Below are 17955 nucleotides of genomic sequence, written 5' to 3' on the forward strand. Positions count from 1 at the left end.
TTTAATATATTGTACGCAAACAGCAGTCTTTACAATATACACATAATACTGAGCAGTGTACACCGAATGTCGTCTGGCTACTCACTGATAACTACACGTTTGGCACACAGAACGGTGCGTTCGTATACACGAGTCCTTTTGGCATAGTTTGTGCCTGTACAGAGAATTGTACAGTCTTGTCGCTGCTTGTTAAGAGTGCTGGAAATATGTAAATATTTTGTCATGTGCGAGGGTGTATCGTCTTGGACCGTAATCAGTATCATTCGTAACGCGACAACTGATACGGGTGAAAATGGTTGCTTCGTGAGGTACGGGAGTGACAGTACATGGAGTCAACAGAACTGTTGTCATTGCTGCGCTCCATAAATTGTTTTTTTCACTGTATTCCGAGGACGTTTTAAAACATGCTATTTCTTGTAAACGTTCGGTGAATTCCTTTAAAAGGACTGGCCAAGTGCAAATTACCAAATGGCCGGGGCATTGTAGTATTAAGAGTGGAAATGAATCTAAATACCAGGTAATGTAGATTCACGTCGGATGTGTGACATGTCATTTCAGTATTCCACGAAAAAAATTTCAAATGCTACACGTTACTTAGACGTGGAACGAGCGAAGAAATGCCAATTGCTGTTAAACTATACTGAACAGACACCAGAACAGTTACAAATTTACTTCACATGAATGGTATGTTCATGAGGAGAGGCTGCTTGTGAAGAAACTGCCTGCTAAAGAGACATATATGACAAACGCTTGATACGGGCTACAAATTTTTTGCAAACATTTGTTTTGTCTGAATGATCTCTCTCAGATTGCAAATGTGATTGCAAGCCAAAGTAAACTGTAAACTTCGTGTTATGACTCCACCATTTAATCAGATCATGCACTATTTCAAACTGCTGGGTAAGGAGCTTAAGCACACAAAATAAGAGAGAAATGTTGGTTAATACGTGGCACAGCTTAGAAATGTAAGACATGCAAGCACAACTTCATATTGTAGATATTAGCAACTATCAAAGCAAACAGCTGCTATCATTTAGGAGCATAAATAGACATGTACGAGAATTATCAATGACGACAGGTCAAGGAAGACGAACACCGTTATATATTACAAAATATTTACATATTTCCTTACTTCTCTTTATCACACTATATTCACCAGAGAAATATAATCGATTTTGTAGTTTATCGTCCGACGCGTTAGACATAGACGAGACAACAGTTTCTACGCGTTTCGCACAGAACAAATCTTCTGTCACTTCCGTGAGTAATCATGTGTGTCCTCTTAATTTTAAATGCACAATTTAAATAAAATCTGCATCGAAATGAGATTTAGTACAGCGCTTCCCAAAAGTACACCCTGCAGATGGATGAAAGTCGAATTTTAATACCAATTGTAGGAAGCAAACAAATAAAACAACAAAAATCATTACAACGCGTGTGGGACAGCAAATTTTTAAGAGTGCAACACAGGCATTCGAGAGCTACGTTAGCATTAACTATGTTATAGTTTAGAATAAAAGTTCGTCAAGGTTTTTAGATTTTTGAATCTGGTACGTATTTGGGAGCGGTAACTCCATCTCCACGGTCTTCAACATTCACACGAGGCTTGACGTGTTCAAATGGTGCAACTGTTTCAGGATTTAAAAACAAAAAACCTTCTATGGATGTTGAAAACCCAAATACGTATCGGAAATAAAAATTTAAAAACCGGAATACAGACAGTCGGCAGGCTTTTACTCGTAGAATGTAGGTTCTATGTCTATCAGTCACTGTGTGTGGCAAATGAAATGTTATGCACTCGTTAAAATTAGCATTTTTGATTTAAAGTATTTAGCAAGTCAAGAGTGGTTCGTTACGTTAAACATCGCAACAGTTGGGAAACGCTGACTTATTAACATGCAGATTAATTAGCTGAATTGTCGGCTGCACAAAAGTAAGAAATTCCGGATATTTTTGTGCTACACGAGTTAGAAGCATAAAGGGAACTGGTTGTAGCAATGACTAGTTTATCCGTGCAGCTGGCAAATGAACAGGTACTGTGGGGTTGCGCCGCTGACGTTAGGTGCCGGATATCTTACGTCGCACAGCCGACAATGCAGCGTCGTGAGATTTGTGCTCCTCAAGAAGCACTGAATAAATTTGGCACGCAATGTTACGTATGTGCGCACAGAAGTAGGAGTCTCTTTTTTCATTTATAGACATCTCGATTAAAAATGATTAAGTAAACTGAAGTTTGGTTGTAATTGTCCTCTCAGAGAGGGGAGTATTGACAGAATTGTACAGTGTCGAAGAGGAATGATGCAGTAGAAGAGTACGCGGTGGTGGGAGAGGGAGAGTGTCTGTCCTTTTGGCTGGCGAGAGCCGAACACAGAAGACTAGGAAGGAGCCGCGGCGAGGCGCGCTACAGCTAAGGAAAGTCCGGCGACGGCCTACCGTGCGGCCCACGCGAGCGGCGAGAAGGCCGAGTCGAGGCTGCGCGTGACGCCGCCCAGCGCCAGCCCCAGCCCCAGGCCGGGGGCGGCGGCGCGGACGTCCGGCGGCGCGGGGGCGGCGGCCTCGGGGGCGGGCGCCGGCGGCCGGCCGATCAGCGAGTCGATGCTGAAGGCGGCGCCCACTTTGCTCTTGGTGACGGGCACCGGCTTGCAGGGCAGCGTCGGCGCCGGCGGGGGCGGTGGAGGCGGCGGCGGGGGCGGCGGCCCGGCGGCGGCCACCGGCGGGGGCGGCGCGGGCGGCACCGGGGGCGGCAGCAGCCCGAGGCCCAGCGAGAGGCGCGCCAGCTCGGCCGGCGGCAGCAGCGGCGGCAGCGGCGACAGGTACGGATAGGGCAGCGGCGCGCCCGCCGCCTGGTGGTGGTGGTGCTGCTGGTGGTGGTGGTGGCGGTGGTAGGCGTCGAGCAGCCCCGCGGCCACCGCCGCCGCGTGGTGCTGGTGGTGGTGGTGGTGGTGGAACTCGGGCGGCTGCCTCTTGTAGCGCTTGCGCCGCCGCAGGAAGCTGCCGTTGTCGAACATGTCCTCCGCCATCGGGTCGAGCGTCCAGTAGTTGCCCTTGCCCGGGTTGCCCGGCTCGCGCGGGATCTTGATGAAGCAGTCGTTGAGCGACAGGTTGTGGCGGATCGAGTTCTGCCAGGCGGGGAACTTCTCGCGGTAGTACGGGAAGCGCGCCATGATGAACTCGCAGATTCCGCTGAGCGTGAGCTTCTTGTGCGGCGACTGTAGGATAGCCATGGTGATGAGCGCGATATACGAGTACGGCGGCTTCACCTGCGTCGTGCCGCCGCCGCCGCTTGATCCGGAGGACTTCTTGCCGCCGCCGTTGGACGACGGGGAGACGGAGACGGCGGCTGCCTCCTCGGAGCCGGGCGAGAGCGCCGGCGTGGGTGTCGTATTCCCACCGCTGACGACCCCGGGAGGGGCTCCGGGGCCGGCGGCGATCAGATGTCTCGGGTACTCCGGCGGCAGGCCACCCGCCGGAGGCGCGCCGTCGTCGTCGGAGTCCACATTGACGTCGGAGTCAGAGTCCTGCAGGTGCACGCCACGCAGGTCTAGCGGGGACTCGGACATGGCGGGCCGCAGCAGCATGGCGAGCTGAGGCGCTTCTGGCGGCGGCCGGGCCGCGAGTGGCGGCACGCCGGCATGGCCGGGCCGCCAGGGCGGGGCCTGCTGCCATTGGGCGACGCCCGGCCAATCGCGGGCCGCGGTCGCCGCTGGGGGAGGGGCGCGAGCCACGACGTCGGCCGCGCCGCTGCCTCCGCTCCCTACGTAAATAATTTGCTCGCGGGGCTTCGCCGGTGCCCGACGGCAAACCAGCTGTATTTTGCCCGCCACATATAATATTTTAATCTCTATGCCCTGGTATGTAATTAAATCTCTGGTACGATAATTTGCTAACTTAGTCTACGTCCATTCGACGCAAATTCTACATGTCGTGCCGCAATTTGGCTCGCAACGACCTATCATCTATTTACCAGTCCAATACATTCACATAGTCCTGTGACGTGACTTTATTTTGTCGAAAATCACGTGATGGGTCCGTAATTGTGGCAAAAACAAGTCACTTTTTATAATAAAGTAAACATCTCAATCAGCAACTGATAATAATGCTATTCATTAACAACAAACAGCGACGTTACTGGTTCGCATTCAGTGTTTCATCCCTGCGGCTGTTCACGTTTCATTACATGTAACTTGAACCGTGTTCACTGGTTTCTGTTGTCGCGATAGTGCCTCTGCTTGCGCTTATAAGCTATATTTTAAGATAATTTTGTTTTATATTTGGTGGCACAGCCGAAAAAGATAATTCCGTTTTTCATCATGCCTGTATTTCGATTATAGACATTTATTTCACTCGATCAGCTGTTTGCTGCGATATGCCATTTTCAAACCCTTGCTCATATCTTCGTAATTTTACGCAGAAACCTTTTGTGGGTGTGTACAACGTACTATAGACACCTAAATATATAACTGTTGTCCTAGCAGTCTTAGTAGTTGTCCCTGGAGTGTATTACGATAGCAGTTGTGAACTGAAATGACAAACAACGTAACTTATACCCACAACAGGTTACAGCGTATAATTACGCGGTTATGAGTAAGCACTTGAAAATGGCATATCCCAGAAAACACATGATTTTGTGGAATAAATGTCTGTGGAAAACGGAAGCGGGTTTTAATTTAGTGCAACTATTAACCAGAGTAGTTTTTAGATACTTTATGTTACTTTCTGCCATTTGTATGATATCTAGTGACTGGCATGTTTTCCACAACCTAAGGCTATATACGCAGCTTACTTGAAATATTAGAAAGGATGGTGCTACGAAGTACCCCCGTATGATACAAAGAGAGCCAACGTGAAATGAGAACGTGTATTTATCAGTCCATGTTTCAACAGTATTTTTAGTCTATTTTTAAATAGGCCTACTGTAGAAAAAGACAAATTTAAAAGAGCAATAGTGGAATGAAATAGAAAAAAAAATAGTTGAGCGACTTCATAAAGGAAACCTGGAGTTATGGTAAATCTATTTTATGTTTTCTGATTTAGTCCGTGACAGCGTACAGTTCCTGTTGATAGAGATATTTTTGAGACCACACGTGTCGCTTTAATGACCAGGTACGCTCATTTCCGCTTTGCTTTGTAAAAAAGTATCTGATTTCCTTCCAGAATATTTGAAAGACATAATATGCGAGAAATATACTTTTGTCTTAATCGTGAAGTGGTACTAAACTTGCAGAATACGTTATAGGGACTGTTCAACACATCTTGAACATATCCTCTTCCCTTTCAGGTCATTGAGGTACGTCCACTACACCCGCTACGAAAAGGGTCTACTGTTGATAGATTCGTACATACCTGATCGGAACGTGTAAATCTGAAAGTCATTTCCTGTTCATTTTCATGGGTCAATTATGTTCACTATTAGCGATTGGAAATGGATTTCTAGTAAGTCCTGTTGCAAGTTATTTTCAAGGCTAGAAGAAATAGCCAGTAGTAAACGTAAGAAGTGCAGTTTCCTGATTTAACGATCGAAATTACGAAATGAACATAATGGAGTTAAGCGGTTGTGCTTGCATGTTGTAGAAGAATAGAAAGGCAATAAGTAACGTAATAGCCAAAACATCACACCATGTAGTGCCGTTCAAGATGAATACGTACAAAGTAGAACTTCAGCGCGCAGAACTAGTCACAACTAAATTAGCTATCTGCTAAAAATTTCTTTCACGGGCAAGAACTATTTCGAGAGAGATACTAGAACGCTTAATATATATCTGACCTAACTCGGAACAAATAGTGCTGCTTAAGTTTGATAGTGCCAATTTTAGGTTGATTATAACGTAGTTCATTCACCATCATATCTACACAGACACGGTCTTCATATGAGAGCTATTTTTATTGGTTTTGATGGGCTTACTAAGACCGCTTAATGTGCCTCATTTTGGAAAAGTAATTATATATAGGCTGTCTATTTTTAGTTTGTATTTTGAAATAATTTTCTGTTTAATGAGCTTTATGCTGCGTTCGTAACTGAGCTCAAAGAATGTTTGCCGGCCGGAGTGGCCGTGCGGTTCTAGGCGCTACAGTCTGGAGCCGAGCGACCGCTCCGGTCGCAGGCTCGAATCCTGCCTCGGGCATGGATGTGTGTGATGTCCTTAGGTTAGTTAGGTTTAAGTAGTTCTGAGTTCTAGGCGACTGATGACCTTAGAAGTTAAGTCGCATAGTGCTCAGAGCCATTTGAACCATTTGAACCAAAGAATGTTTCGTAATCATATCTGTAAATAAGTTACATCCACACTGCATTTAGAATGACGACGTAGCTCAATTTTTGTCATCGAAGGGATCAGAACTCTCAGTGACTTACAGTGGACGGACCAAAATTAGCGAATTAAAAAAGTTTTCAAATCACAAATTGTAAGCTGAGAAAAGTTTTGCGGATGTGTCTTTCTTTCGATCTTGTATTTTGTACGCATTAATGCAACAATATAAGTTTACATTTGGTATTTATGAGTAGCGTCTGTCACTGTCAATCCATCTTTAATATTTCCCGTAAAGTGTATGATATATAAATCTCCGTGATACGACAACTATTTCTTTCATTCGTCTGGATATCGCGATGGTTATCAAACGTTTCGCTAGTACGAGAGACAGCGTTTTCAATGAAACACACCAAACTCGGGCCACCGATCGGCGTACCACTGATCTTTTACTCTCCCAGCTGATGTTTAATTTTAAAATCGTATTAGTTTCGTACATAACGCCGTGTACTAATGTTAGTTTTGTCACTGAATACTTGGAACATATTCCAATTTTTCTCGATAATTGTAAAGTGTAGTGCGTGAAATTAATATTAAACTGTGTGTGTTCGACGGTAAAACTGTAGTGCTGTAACTCGCATTTATTATAAATGATATACCTCTTTGTTGTAAGACCCGTTCGGGCCTGGTGGTGCAGCACTGACGTGCATGCCTCGAAACAGAGGGGCCGGAGGATCGAAACCCGGTCGGACCACGTGAATTTTTTAGGCTCCATTTAATCGACCCTTCACTTGTTAACGATTTGAGGAGCGCCAGGAACGACATGTGATTCGGATTCCCCCCGCTGCATAACTAGGGCAGCTTAGTCACGAAAATAGTCGAAGTTCGCGACGACATTAAGCCACACGAGATTATTAAATATAGTTACTGTAGGCTAGCATGAAAGTTTAATGAGTATCATCACGTATATATATATTACCTATATATACATTGCCCGCCCAAAAAATTACGAAACTGGTTTTGATAGTGGCATACAAGCGGCGTCAGCACAGTAACCTTTAACAATTGAAGAGTGTATCCCAAAAACATGCTATGTGCCTTTTTTAAGCAAATTAGATTTTGCATTACAACCCATCTGTATAACACTTCCAGTGCACCCAAGAGACTGCTAGGTGCTACAGTGGTTAATTTAGTTCATACATTCAACGCAATATGGAAGCTTTGCTATGTTGCTCACCTATTCACCCGGAAGTCTGCTAAGTACCAGCTGATTTCAATAAAAACAAGATCATGATCTGTCTTTTTGTTTATCTCGTGTCACTTGGAGTCTCTGACAGCACTGAACGAAAGTTCTCAGTATCCAGCCATAGTTACTAGCCGTGTGATAGAGACTTCGAGAAGAGGAAGAGATTGTGAGAGGCATTTGTACCTGAAGACCTGCATGATATTGCAAGATCTGCTACATAATCTAACAAATTTGGGATCGTTGACTAAAATGAAAAACATTTGATCAATGTTCAGTCTGCTACCGATTCCTGGGTAACAACAAAAAAGTTGCAGAGCTCAGAGGTAACGATGGCACGCTTCCCAGCAAGGAATTGCGGAGCCACAGAAGTGAAATGTCCCCTCGGCGAACTGGCAACTTGGAAAAAACTAAAAAAAAAAACTAAAAAGGAAAGGAAATTTGTGAGATCAGAAATGTAACATTCAACGGAACTGAAGATCGAAGAGAACTTAGCAAAGAAAGAAAAGTCTTGTTATCAATACCATATATAGATGAAAAATACAGACCATTTTATGAGAACTTGCATCATACTAATGTGGACTGATTTGTATTTTGACTTTCTTTAAGATTGCGAACTGGTACTAAGACTGAAACTACGTTTGGTACTCAGCTGATATTTGAGTAAAAGGGTATAGACACTTAGCTACGTTTAGTATTTCTGACTTCAAACATTCAACTACTTATGTGACACGCAAGATCTAGAGTTAAATATAAAAGTCTTTCTAGAATTGTCCTTCTATTTAGTGTACTCTACATTCCTTATTAATATTTAAAACGAGAGGTCCTGCGATACCCGTTTTTAACCTAACTCCTAAGCCACTTTTTGCCATTTACTATGATTTTGTGTTACACTCTTCAGTTGTGAACAACAGATGTGCTTTCGATTAGTCAGTTATGAACAGACGGTGTTAGCAGCGGATGTGCAGCCGTTTTTTGTCAGCTTTGTCGTGTCACAAACCGCAGCGGAGCAATATCTCTAAATTAAGGCTTCAAAATATTCTCCAGAATATTTTGAAGAAGACCAAAATCTGTACAAAATTTGATCCGCCCGCCTTTACTCCCGAACGCCCGCCGCGTGGAAGCCAGCTGCGAGTAAAACGCGGACCGCTCTTTCCTGGAAAAAACCAACACGGGTGAAGAGACTTAGCGTTATCAATACGAACCCACCAGAGAACGTCACAGTGCAGAAATTCACATGAAGCTTTAAGATTTATGACAACCGACATTCAAGCCAATGTGAGACGAGACTTTAACAGCATCCCAAAAAAGGAAAGTTTCACACGGTTATATGAACACTTGTGAGCTGTACTCTGGTGGGCGGAGACTGCATAGAACACCTGAAACATTAAAACCACCGTCTTAACTTGCCTCTATTTTTTATCAATCTCGAACCGAAAATTTTTGAACTGACGGGGTACAGTAGATTTTACAATACGTAACACAGCTTTGTTGAGAAAGACGAGACATGGCGTCCGTGTCACCACCAAGGTGAGAGATTACTGCATACAGGGAGATGGCGAATCGATTCACTGCACCCATAATCTTTCGAAGAAGAATTTTTTTACACTTTTTCTTTGTAATCACTATCACAGGCAGCCTCAACATAGATCGCTCCAACTTTCCCTCTTTTATAGTAAGAATTTCTATAGATTTATTCCTCGCTTATTCCAATTATACTTTATGTGGCCCTTCAATTTCCACGTCCAAAGCATCGAAATTTAAGTTCTTCTATGTTAGCATATAATAAATATGATAAAGAAGTGGAACCACTTCCGGATCGCTAATGAAGTTTCACAGGAAAACGTACGAATAAGTTGGCAATTAGTAACACTTGGAGGAGCGCAAAACATGTAGTCTACATTCAGCTGTGCTGTGCGTCTATTAGCGTACATCACACATGGGATTCACGAAATCACTGTTGAAATTCTCTGCTTCAGTGCTTCAATACTTGACATAGGTAGTCTGCACAGACAGTGCTTGATTTATCAACACGGCAAAATTCTAAATTTTTTTCTCACCACTCGTTTTGGTACATAGGTTTCACAATATCAGGACCTTTTTCCTGATTTGTGAACATTTCCGCTCCTAGACATTGCAATTAGCACGCTGCAATCAAAGTACCGCAAGCCACAACAAAAAGCTTGGTTTGTTGTCCAAAACTGCGGCGCCAATCACACAAAGATATTCCAGATACTCTTTACAGTCAGACGCTGCCACGACCATGCAGGGGCAAGGATGGAGAGGAAAGCTCTGTTTAATTTCCCGTCGACGAGCAAATCATTAGATGGAGTGCTAGCTCAGACTGGACGAGAACTGGGAAGCAAGTCAACCGAGGACGCCATTTTGTCCAACAACCAGCCCGACTTCCCGCGTTAGTCGGTATTAGGAAAGCTGAGGAAAATCTAAATCTGGACTACTTGGCGCGGATTTGAACTCTTCTCCTGAACTCGTCGACGGTCTTAATCACGCCCTCTCTTCACTCAGAGATTGCTAGGAGCCTGTCGTTATGTCGCGTGTACCATTCTTGTATCTCAGAAGACAATACAAGTTATAGACGATCAAACTGGCACAGCCTGTGCAACTTAATTGTGTCAGTAAAAACTTATACTTTTCACTATTTATTAATACGTCTCTAGCTGGGTCAAAGGCTTTCAACCCGCTCGTTTAAAAATTACATGTGACGGACATACTGTAAAATGCAGTGAAATAAATTAGGGCATAGGTTAAATGGTATAATTCAAGTTTTCTCTCTTATATCTTGAGCCATGGATAACTCATGAATAGATTTCTGGGATTCACGATTCTATTTTATTTCCTTAGGCGTTACCTTCCAAGAACTTTGTGAGTACTTGTTCGGCTGCCAATGTTAGAATGTGTGACTATTTGTGTGCCCTGTGATCGAACTCTACCTGCGATTAAGTTGGAATCTAACCTACAGTTAGATCACAGACGTAACTCACAATTTGAAAGTAACATATTATATAAATTAAGTCGGCTCCGTTAGCTAAGTGGTCAGCGCGGCTGAATGCCACGCCAAGGGGCCCGGGTTCGATTCCCGGCTGGGGCAGGAGATTTTCTCCGCTTAGGTACTGGGTGTTGTGTTGTCCTCATCATCGTTTCATCCCCATCTCCGACGTGGGGACTCCCGGCCCACAATGCCGTACGCTCATTTCCATTACATAATGCTCTCAATTTCGCTATCTGAAGCTGAAATTGTCACTTTGCTGCACATATGAACACTCTCGATTACAATTAACATGTATTCGCTTAAGTGACGAAAGGAACTACATCTCTTTACTGGATACAAGCAAAAGCTTTCGACATTTAAAGACACATCAGAGGCATCTCGCAGAGTATACAAAAATAAATACTCTTAAATTCGATCATCGGTTTCGGCATGACACCTTAAAACGGTATCTTTGTCTGTCGGGGTTTGCCCTGTCCTGAGAAAGAGCTTATCAAAAATTTTATATGACGTATCTACAATTTGAGGTAAAATACGAACGACTTCACACTTCGGCTTTTTTTAGTATATGCGTAGCACTGTAGAAGACAAAAACAATACAAAATTACTAAGAAGAGAAATAAAATCAGCGGTTTACTGAGGATAATAGCTCAACGTTGTAGATTTGTAATCTCCCATTTAAGTATGCCGTCACCAACCCACGGGCAATCAATAATGAAAATGTTGCATAGCCCGCATTCTTGATAATCTCATAGAAATTGGCTGTAGATATAGCCCCATGTAAAATCGGTATGTAGCGGCTGAAGCTATAATCACTTATAGCAGAATACAAGAAATAAAATATTCACTTCTGGTTGAAAGATGTGTTTCATAGCCATCTTCTGCTGCCCCGTTTCTTTCTTATTAACTCCACACGCTTCATAATGTTCCCTACATATGAAATGCCTAGTGACGGCTGTTTCGGCAAGATTCGAAGACTCACTGTTGCTGACAATACAGTTTACGTCATTGACTAGAAGACGCAACCCAAACCACCAGACCTCAGCTGTGGCACTTTTGTGGTCAAGAAGTCAGAGAAAAATGGTCGTGTCGATTGCAAATGAGGGTAGAAACGAAGTGTGTGCTGTGACTGGTTTTCTGCTACTGAATGACTTTCTAAAATTGTTTCTGTTTGTGGTGTAAAGTTAGGATACTAAAAAAATGGCAAAACTCTGGTTGAATATCAAGACGAAGAAGAATGTAGTAAGCACTGTCCGTAGTCTGCCGCTAAATTGTCCAAACGACAATGAAAATGCTAGCCAAACGACGCTACGTAGGCCTACATAACAATTTTCTCGAACGATTCCCAAAAGGTTCAACAAACAGCGTACGGCAAGTGGGAGTTGTTGCAATCTAGGTGGGAAGTTTTGGCGCTTGCACTGCAAAGTTCGCATCTAGAAGTGAATCATTATCACTTGTTTCCATATTAGAAACAGTTCTCAAATTCAGAATTGTTATGGCGAGAATGAGGTCCGAAAAGTAGAGATAACGAAGTTGAGACACTTCCATAACACTTGAATGACGGATCATATGTGACTTCTTAGAATTATAGCAACAAAGGCACTCTGTAAAGTATTGAGTGCCATTAATTGTTGTGAAACGTGTGAAACAACATGTAGTTTGAATAAAAAGGTATGCCAAAATATGAAAATGAGCGTCAACATTAACCTACGATCGGCTACATGAGCTCTAAATTCGATGAAATTGATGGTACTATTTTTGTCATCATCATAAAGACTTACAATATGTATATGCATCATTACCTTACGGTATTAAAAGAACTAAAGCTATACTCTAAGCGCGCAAGATTTGGACTGCGCGCGTTTTGGCTGTCATGATTCGGTACGTAGATAATTGTGACCTGGCGCACTAAATACTCTTTCTGACAGAGATATGTCCGCATTTCGAGGGGTGTTTCAAAATCCAGATACGTCTAATTCCTCCTTGTGTTACTTACATTCTTGTCTACCAAGCTACTGAGGCGAACACTGCTGACTCGCAAAAACCAAGTGCACAGTGATGACTCTTAGTTCGACAAACAGTTTTAATGTACTACAAATTTTAAGCAGCTTCTATACTCCTCCAAAGCGCGAAAGATAGTTATTTATATGGAAATAGTTTCTTCCTGTCTACTAGAAAACGAATTTCTTTGCTTATGTGGCGGAGCTTCGGAATCTGCTGATAAAACATAACCCATATAGCGCAGACAGTAACGTCGACCCAAATGATACTCGCGCATCGAATTACCAACCACCTGTCTGACAGACTGGTCAGTCCCACTGGTGTTTGAGTAGTTTCTCACTCCTCTGTGGAAATGCTAGGCTGAGTCCTCTTCTCCGCCCTACAAACTTAACACCAAACAGTTATAACACAACACTAAAAGGCAGAATATAAATGCAGACAGCTAGCGTATACTATTTTGCCTCGCACCCTATGTTAAATACTCGACAAAGAAGAATTCAACATTAGTAAATAACAATGAATAATAATAATAATAATAATAATAATAATAATAATAATAAAGTGTTACGAGTAGTTAAACGATTAACGTGGGGCTCAGTACCAGTTCTAGGTTGTCTATCTAATGGTTTGCAGAGACAACAAAAATTTGATGTCCAAAATTTCGTAATTATTCATCCAAATTGAAAGTTTAAAATGCTGTCACAATCTTCTCATTAACAAGTTTAATCTTATGTTAAGGGGTTAGCGCAGTGAAACACGTATTACAGCTGGGAACTGTGTATATCTCATGAGGACCGTGACTCACGCCACCCAAATTGTCCAAAGTATATAGATCCATAATTTGAGAAGGAGGGCACTTAGCGACTTCCAACAAACTTAATAATTAATTTGGAACCTTTACCAATCACTACTAATTGATGAAAGGAAAAACGTTTATGGCTTACTACATTTTCGCTGTCAGCAGTAAAACTTGAGCATCAGACACGACCTTTAAATTTATTGTCTCTTTACTACTAACTCTGTTCGCAACACATTTTAAATACATTATCCGCGTATACCACCAAATGTACCTACAAAATTATGTATAGTTCAGAGGATAAGACGTAATAAACAGTGAGACGCGAGAGAAACTAGCTTTTTTGCATCCAGTGTTCGATAAAGAGAGTGCTTAGCGATATCCAACAAACTTTAAGACATAGTTCGAAAGTTTTCCTAAACTATTTCTCGCTTGTATGCTTAACATCAAACTTAACGTTAACTCATTCGTAATGAGATGTAATTAGTTGTTTTATATTCGAGAGTTCCAGTCTTTATACAACCAGGGACCGTGTGTTTACTAGCAACAATGACAAATCCAATAAGAGCGAGTGCTCACCACGTGTTATCACGAAAAAGCAGGGGCAACGTGAAAGGAAAGAAGAAAGGGAGAGGATAGCGCAGGTTTCGCATATATAGTACCCGTGTCGGCACCTGTGTATGCGTCATGTACGAGCATCGTAAAATGCTAGTCTTATACTAAGTCAGGAACACACTTCGTTTAGGAGATACTACAATCAAAATAAAAGAAGGGGGAACACACAAGTATTGAAACTGGAAAAACTAAATAGCCTCTCCAGCATGAGTTTTTCCGACAGTTCAAATGGCTCCAAGCACTATGGGACTTAACATCTGAGGTCATCAGTCCCCTAAACTTAGAACTACTTAAACCCAACTAACCTAAGACATCACACACATCCATGCCCGAGGCAGGATTCGAACCTGCGACAGCAGCAGCAGCGCGGTTACGGACTGAAGCGCCTTGAACCGCTCGGTCTCAGAGGCCGGCTTTCCGACAGTTCCGTTTATTCAAGTTAGTTATCTGTGACCGAGAAAATACTTGCACATAACTCGACTCTGTGACTCCCTTCTAAATTCTGTCTTCGAGAATCATCTCCTACATTTGTGCCACACAACCGTGCTTTCTTAACACCTTCTGCTGTCGAGTCAGCAGAGCACATTGTATTTGAATAATCATAACAAAACCAGAGGCTGTTTTTGAATCCAACGTCGTTTATTCTTTTTAAAACATGCTACCAGTTTCGAGAACAAACGGTGTCATCTTCAGGCCCTAAGCATAACCTGCCGTCCACAACCGTTTTCATGTGCAGTTAGTGCTTGCCTCGCTGCATACGATTCTGATCACTGCAGATGAAAACAGTTGTGGATGGCAGGCTATGCTTGGGCCCTGAAGATGACATCATTTGGTGTCGAAACTGGTAGCATGTTTCAAAAATAATAGACGACGTTGGATTCAAATACAGACGATGGTTCTGTTATCATTATTCAAGTAATTCGTTTCAGGCTGCAGTCTGCAGTCTTCCTTGATGGACTACCAAAGCACATTGTCTCTCCATTAGTGATGTTAATGTTAAGTTCCACGTCCTGCCCCTAGACGGTCCAGTCGGAGTCGACCGACAGCCGTGTCATCCTCACTGAACGCCATTTGGAGGGGAATGTGGACAGCACACCGCTTGTCCGGTCATCGTCGGGTTTCTTGGCCTTGGAACCGCTACTAATTGGTTGAGTAACTCCTTAGTTCAAAAATGGTTCAAATGGCTCTGAGCACTATGGGACTTAACTTCTAAGGTCATCAGTCCCCTAGAACTTAGAACTACTTAAACCTAACTAACCTAAGGACATCACACACATCCATGCCCGAGGCAGGATTCGAACCTGCGACCGTAGCGGTCGCGCGGTTCCAGACTGTAGCGCCTAGAACCGCACGGCCACCCCGGCCGGCAACTCCTTAGTTGGCCAGGTTCTTCGCATTGCAGTCAGCCGCGCTGAACACCCAGATACGGTGGCGCATTCTCTCCGCTACTGCCTGACGCTAAACACTACAAGGAGAAATCCCGCACAGAGCTTCAGAAAGAGACCAAGTGCAGGGCGAAATCTGAATAAGGACATGTGGCGGCGAACACGTGTTATTAATACAGTGCGAAATCCCCCATGCTGCCTACCTCTGCTAATTTGCATAATTGGCTGATCTGAAAAGATAGTGGTGTGCATTACGGTGCTTTAGAGAAGATCGTACGCAGCCGTCAGGCCACTCTTCCTTTATCCCTGGGCGATGATGAGGGCGCTGTTGTGCACCCTAATACAAACAGCCCTTTAGCGCTTTCAGAGAGTAACGCGGGGAGCAAAGCGAGAAAGCTGCGTCCCGCGCCGTGTCAGGCTTAGCGAGGAGGGGCTGAAAGAGGAACCTCCACCTCGCTCATTCAGTGTTGCCAACCTTAGAAATGGTCAGCCTCGCATTTTGCACTCTGTACGTTGTACTGACATACAAATGAACACCTACACGTTTCAGGCGACTTAATTTATGCAGCATTCGGATGTGATAGTGGACCGGTGTTAGACTGTTTTGGAACGTGAGGGAAGCGAACTCGCATCAAAGTTGGTCGATCACGTCTGACTTACGTGGGAGGATTGCACCGAGAACATCGTAACCTCTTCGGATCTGCGCCTGCCATCCGCGAACAAGTGATGAGAAGCCTCCACAAACTGTATTATCCCTCACCATCGGTCGGAGACCAACGGTATCTGGACTGGGGAATTACCGTCCCCATATGGAAGCAGCCGTTGACTGCTGCGTTTGGCGTGGTTCCGTGACTGGAAGACAGCAAACATAATAAACTTCAGATGACTCTACACAAAACAGTTTATATGCTGCGAGGTGCCGGGGTGGAGAAGAGTTTGTACCTCTTTAATTCTGACGAATTTTGCATGAGAACGAGACATGCACTCGACCCCATCCTTACCTACTACCTGATTAATTAAGCGCTCAACGATAACAAAGGGAAATGATGGTGGATCCTGTTAGTTGGTAAAATAAGGACTGTACACTCACAATAATTTAATAAAAATCGTAATCTATTCAGAAAAAAGAGAACTTTATCATAATAAACAACAGGTTCAAAAATGGTTCAAATGGCTCTGAGCACTACGCGACTTAACTTCTGAGGTCATCAGTCGCCTAGAACTTAGAACTAATTAAACCTAAGGACATCACACACATCCATGCCCGAGGCAGGATTCGAACCTGCGACCGTAGCGGTCGCTCGGTTCCAGACTGTAGCGCCTAGAACCGCACGGCCACTCCGGCCGGCATAAACAACAGGAAATGGGAGTCTGCATATATCTGCGAAATGATGTGCGGATTAAATATTACAATGAGATTTATTATGCATCAGAACATAAAGGCAAATGATTATCGACACAAACAGTAGGTTAAAGGTTAGGGTATTCTGAACTACTATGCGAATAAGAGTTGGCTCGAGAACAAGGTCTTCTACTCTCTGTGATGCAATGGCTTGACGATAATGACTGGAGGTCCGAATCAATCAAAAATTACTCTCTCGACTACATTGCAGTATCGCGACATGGGATCACATGGAGAAACAAGCAAGGTGGACTTGTGGGAAAGCGAGCGCGCGTGCTGCTGAGGACTTCAGTATAAAATTGATAGGTCCTACAATGCCGGAGCCGCAAAATACTTTGCCAATCCCGAAATTTGTAGCAGGTCACCGTTAGGCAGCTTTCTGATGATTTAGGCGCCAACTTCTGGTGTGCAGCAACTCTGTTTCATCCCCTGGGTTCGAAGGCTGTCCGAGAATTCTAAGTTCTGCCGAAAAAAGTGCGACTAAGTCGCAAGATCGTCCGACTCCGACGCAGATCAGATCACGAATACCTGCGCCCGCACAACGCAAGAGCGAATCCAACATTGCTCAACTCCCTACCATCCTCGAAAACCGCGAATCAGCATTCATGTCTGATTCCAAAATTCCCCCACACTGTCACAGAACATCGTTCGCGCCAATAGCGGCCGTTCCCTCCAGTTTCGAGCAGGGCATTATAAGGTCAACTAGTCTCAGTTTAAGTTGACCAATAATGTCTCTGGTATTCAGCTGAGGGCACTGAACTTGTCATTTGACCGGCTACGAAATCAACATGCCTAGACCACCGGCCATCTGGAGCCAGGCAGTCGCACCAAGCAGGGCACGGTCCACAAGTATTCCGAGAATCAAGAGGACAATGCAGTCAGTCGCTGCCAGGAGTCTTCGTTCTGGCCGCGCCAGAACGGTAAACACGTAAACTGCGGCGACACTCAGACGTCTCGCCGGTCGTTCCGCCGTGCATACAATAGGCGAAACTCGACCGACGTCAGTCGTTCCGCCAGGCGCTTAAACCCACTGTACAACCCTCTCAGTGTTCAGAGGAGTGCAGCCCCCAACCGGAAACGCATACCTTGTGACAGGATGTATCCTCTACATCATCAGGTTGCTACACCTCCATTTGTATGTTTTTTCGCATTCGGGCAAATTATCTCTTAAATGTCAACGACCGCATTTAGAATTGGAGTCTTAAATTCCGTATCTGACAGAGACCACAGAATTCTGTAATTCTATAGCAAAACTTACATGCTG

The 17955-nt window shown here is 44.0% G+C and overlaps 1 protein-coding gene across 1 annotated transcript; it reads right to left on the bottom strand.

Annotated features, from left to right (window-relative positions):
* Positions 1-2750: 2750 nt before the first annotated feature.
* LOC126263348 (forkhead box protein D3-like) lies at positions 2751-6952 on the bottom strand (the record flags this gene model as incomplete). Its single annotated transcript, XM_049960436.1, has 2 exons — positions 6902-6952; positions 2751-3806 (listed from the first exon to the last, which is right to left on the bottom strand). Coding segments are annotated over exons 1-2 (1107 nt in total), but the record flags the coding sequence as incomplete, so codon positions are not given.
* Between the last annotated feature and the right edge of the window lie 11003 nt (positions 6953-17955).

Source organism: Schistocerca nitens, chromosome 6 (assembly GCF_023898315.1).
Source record: "Schistocerca nitens isolate TAMUIC-IGC-003100 chromosome 6, iqSchNite1.1, whole genome shotgun sequence".
NCBI lineage: Eukaryota > Metazoa > Arthropoda > Insecta > Orthoptera > Acrididae > Schistocerca > Schistocerca nitens.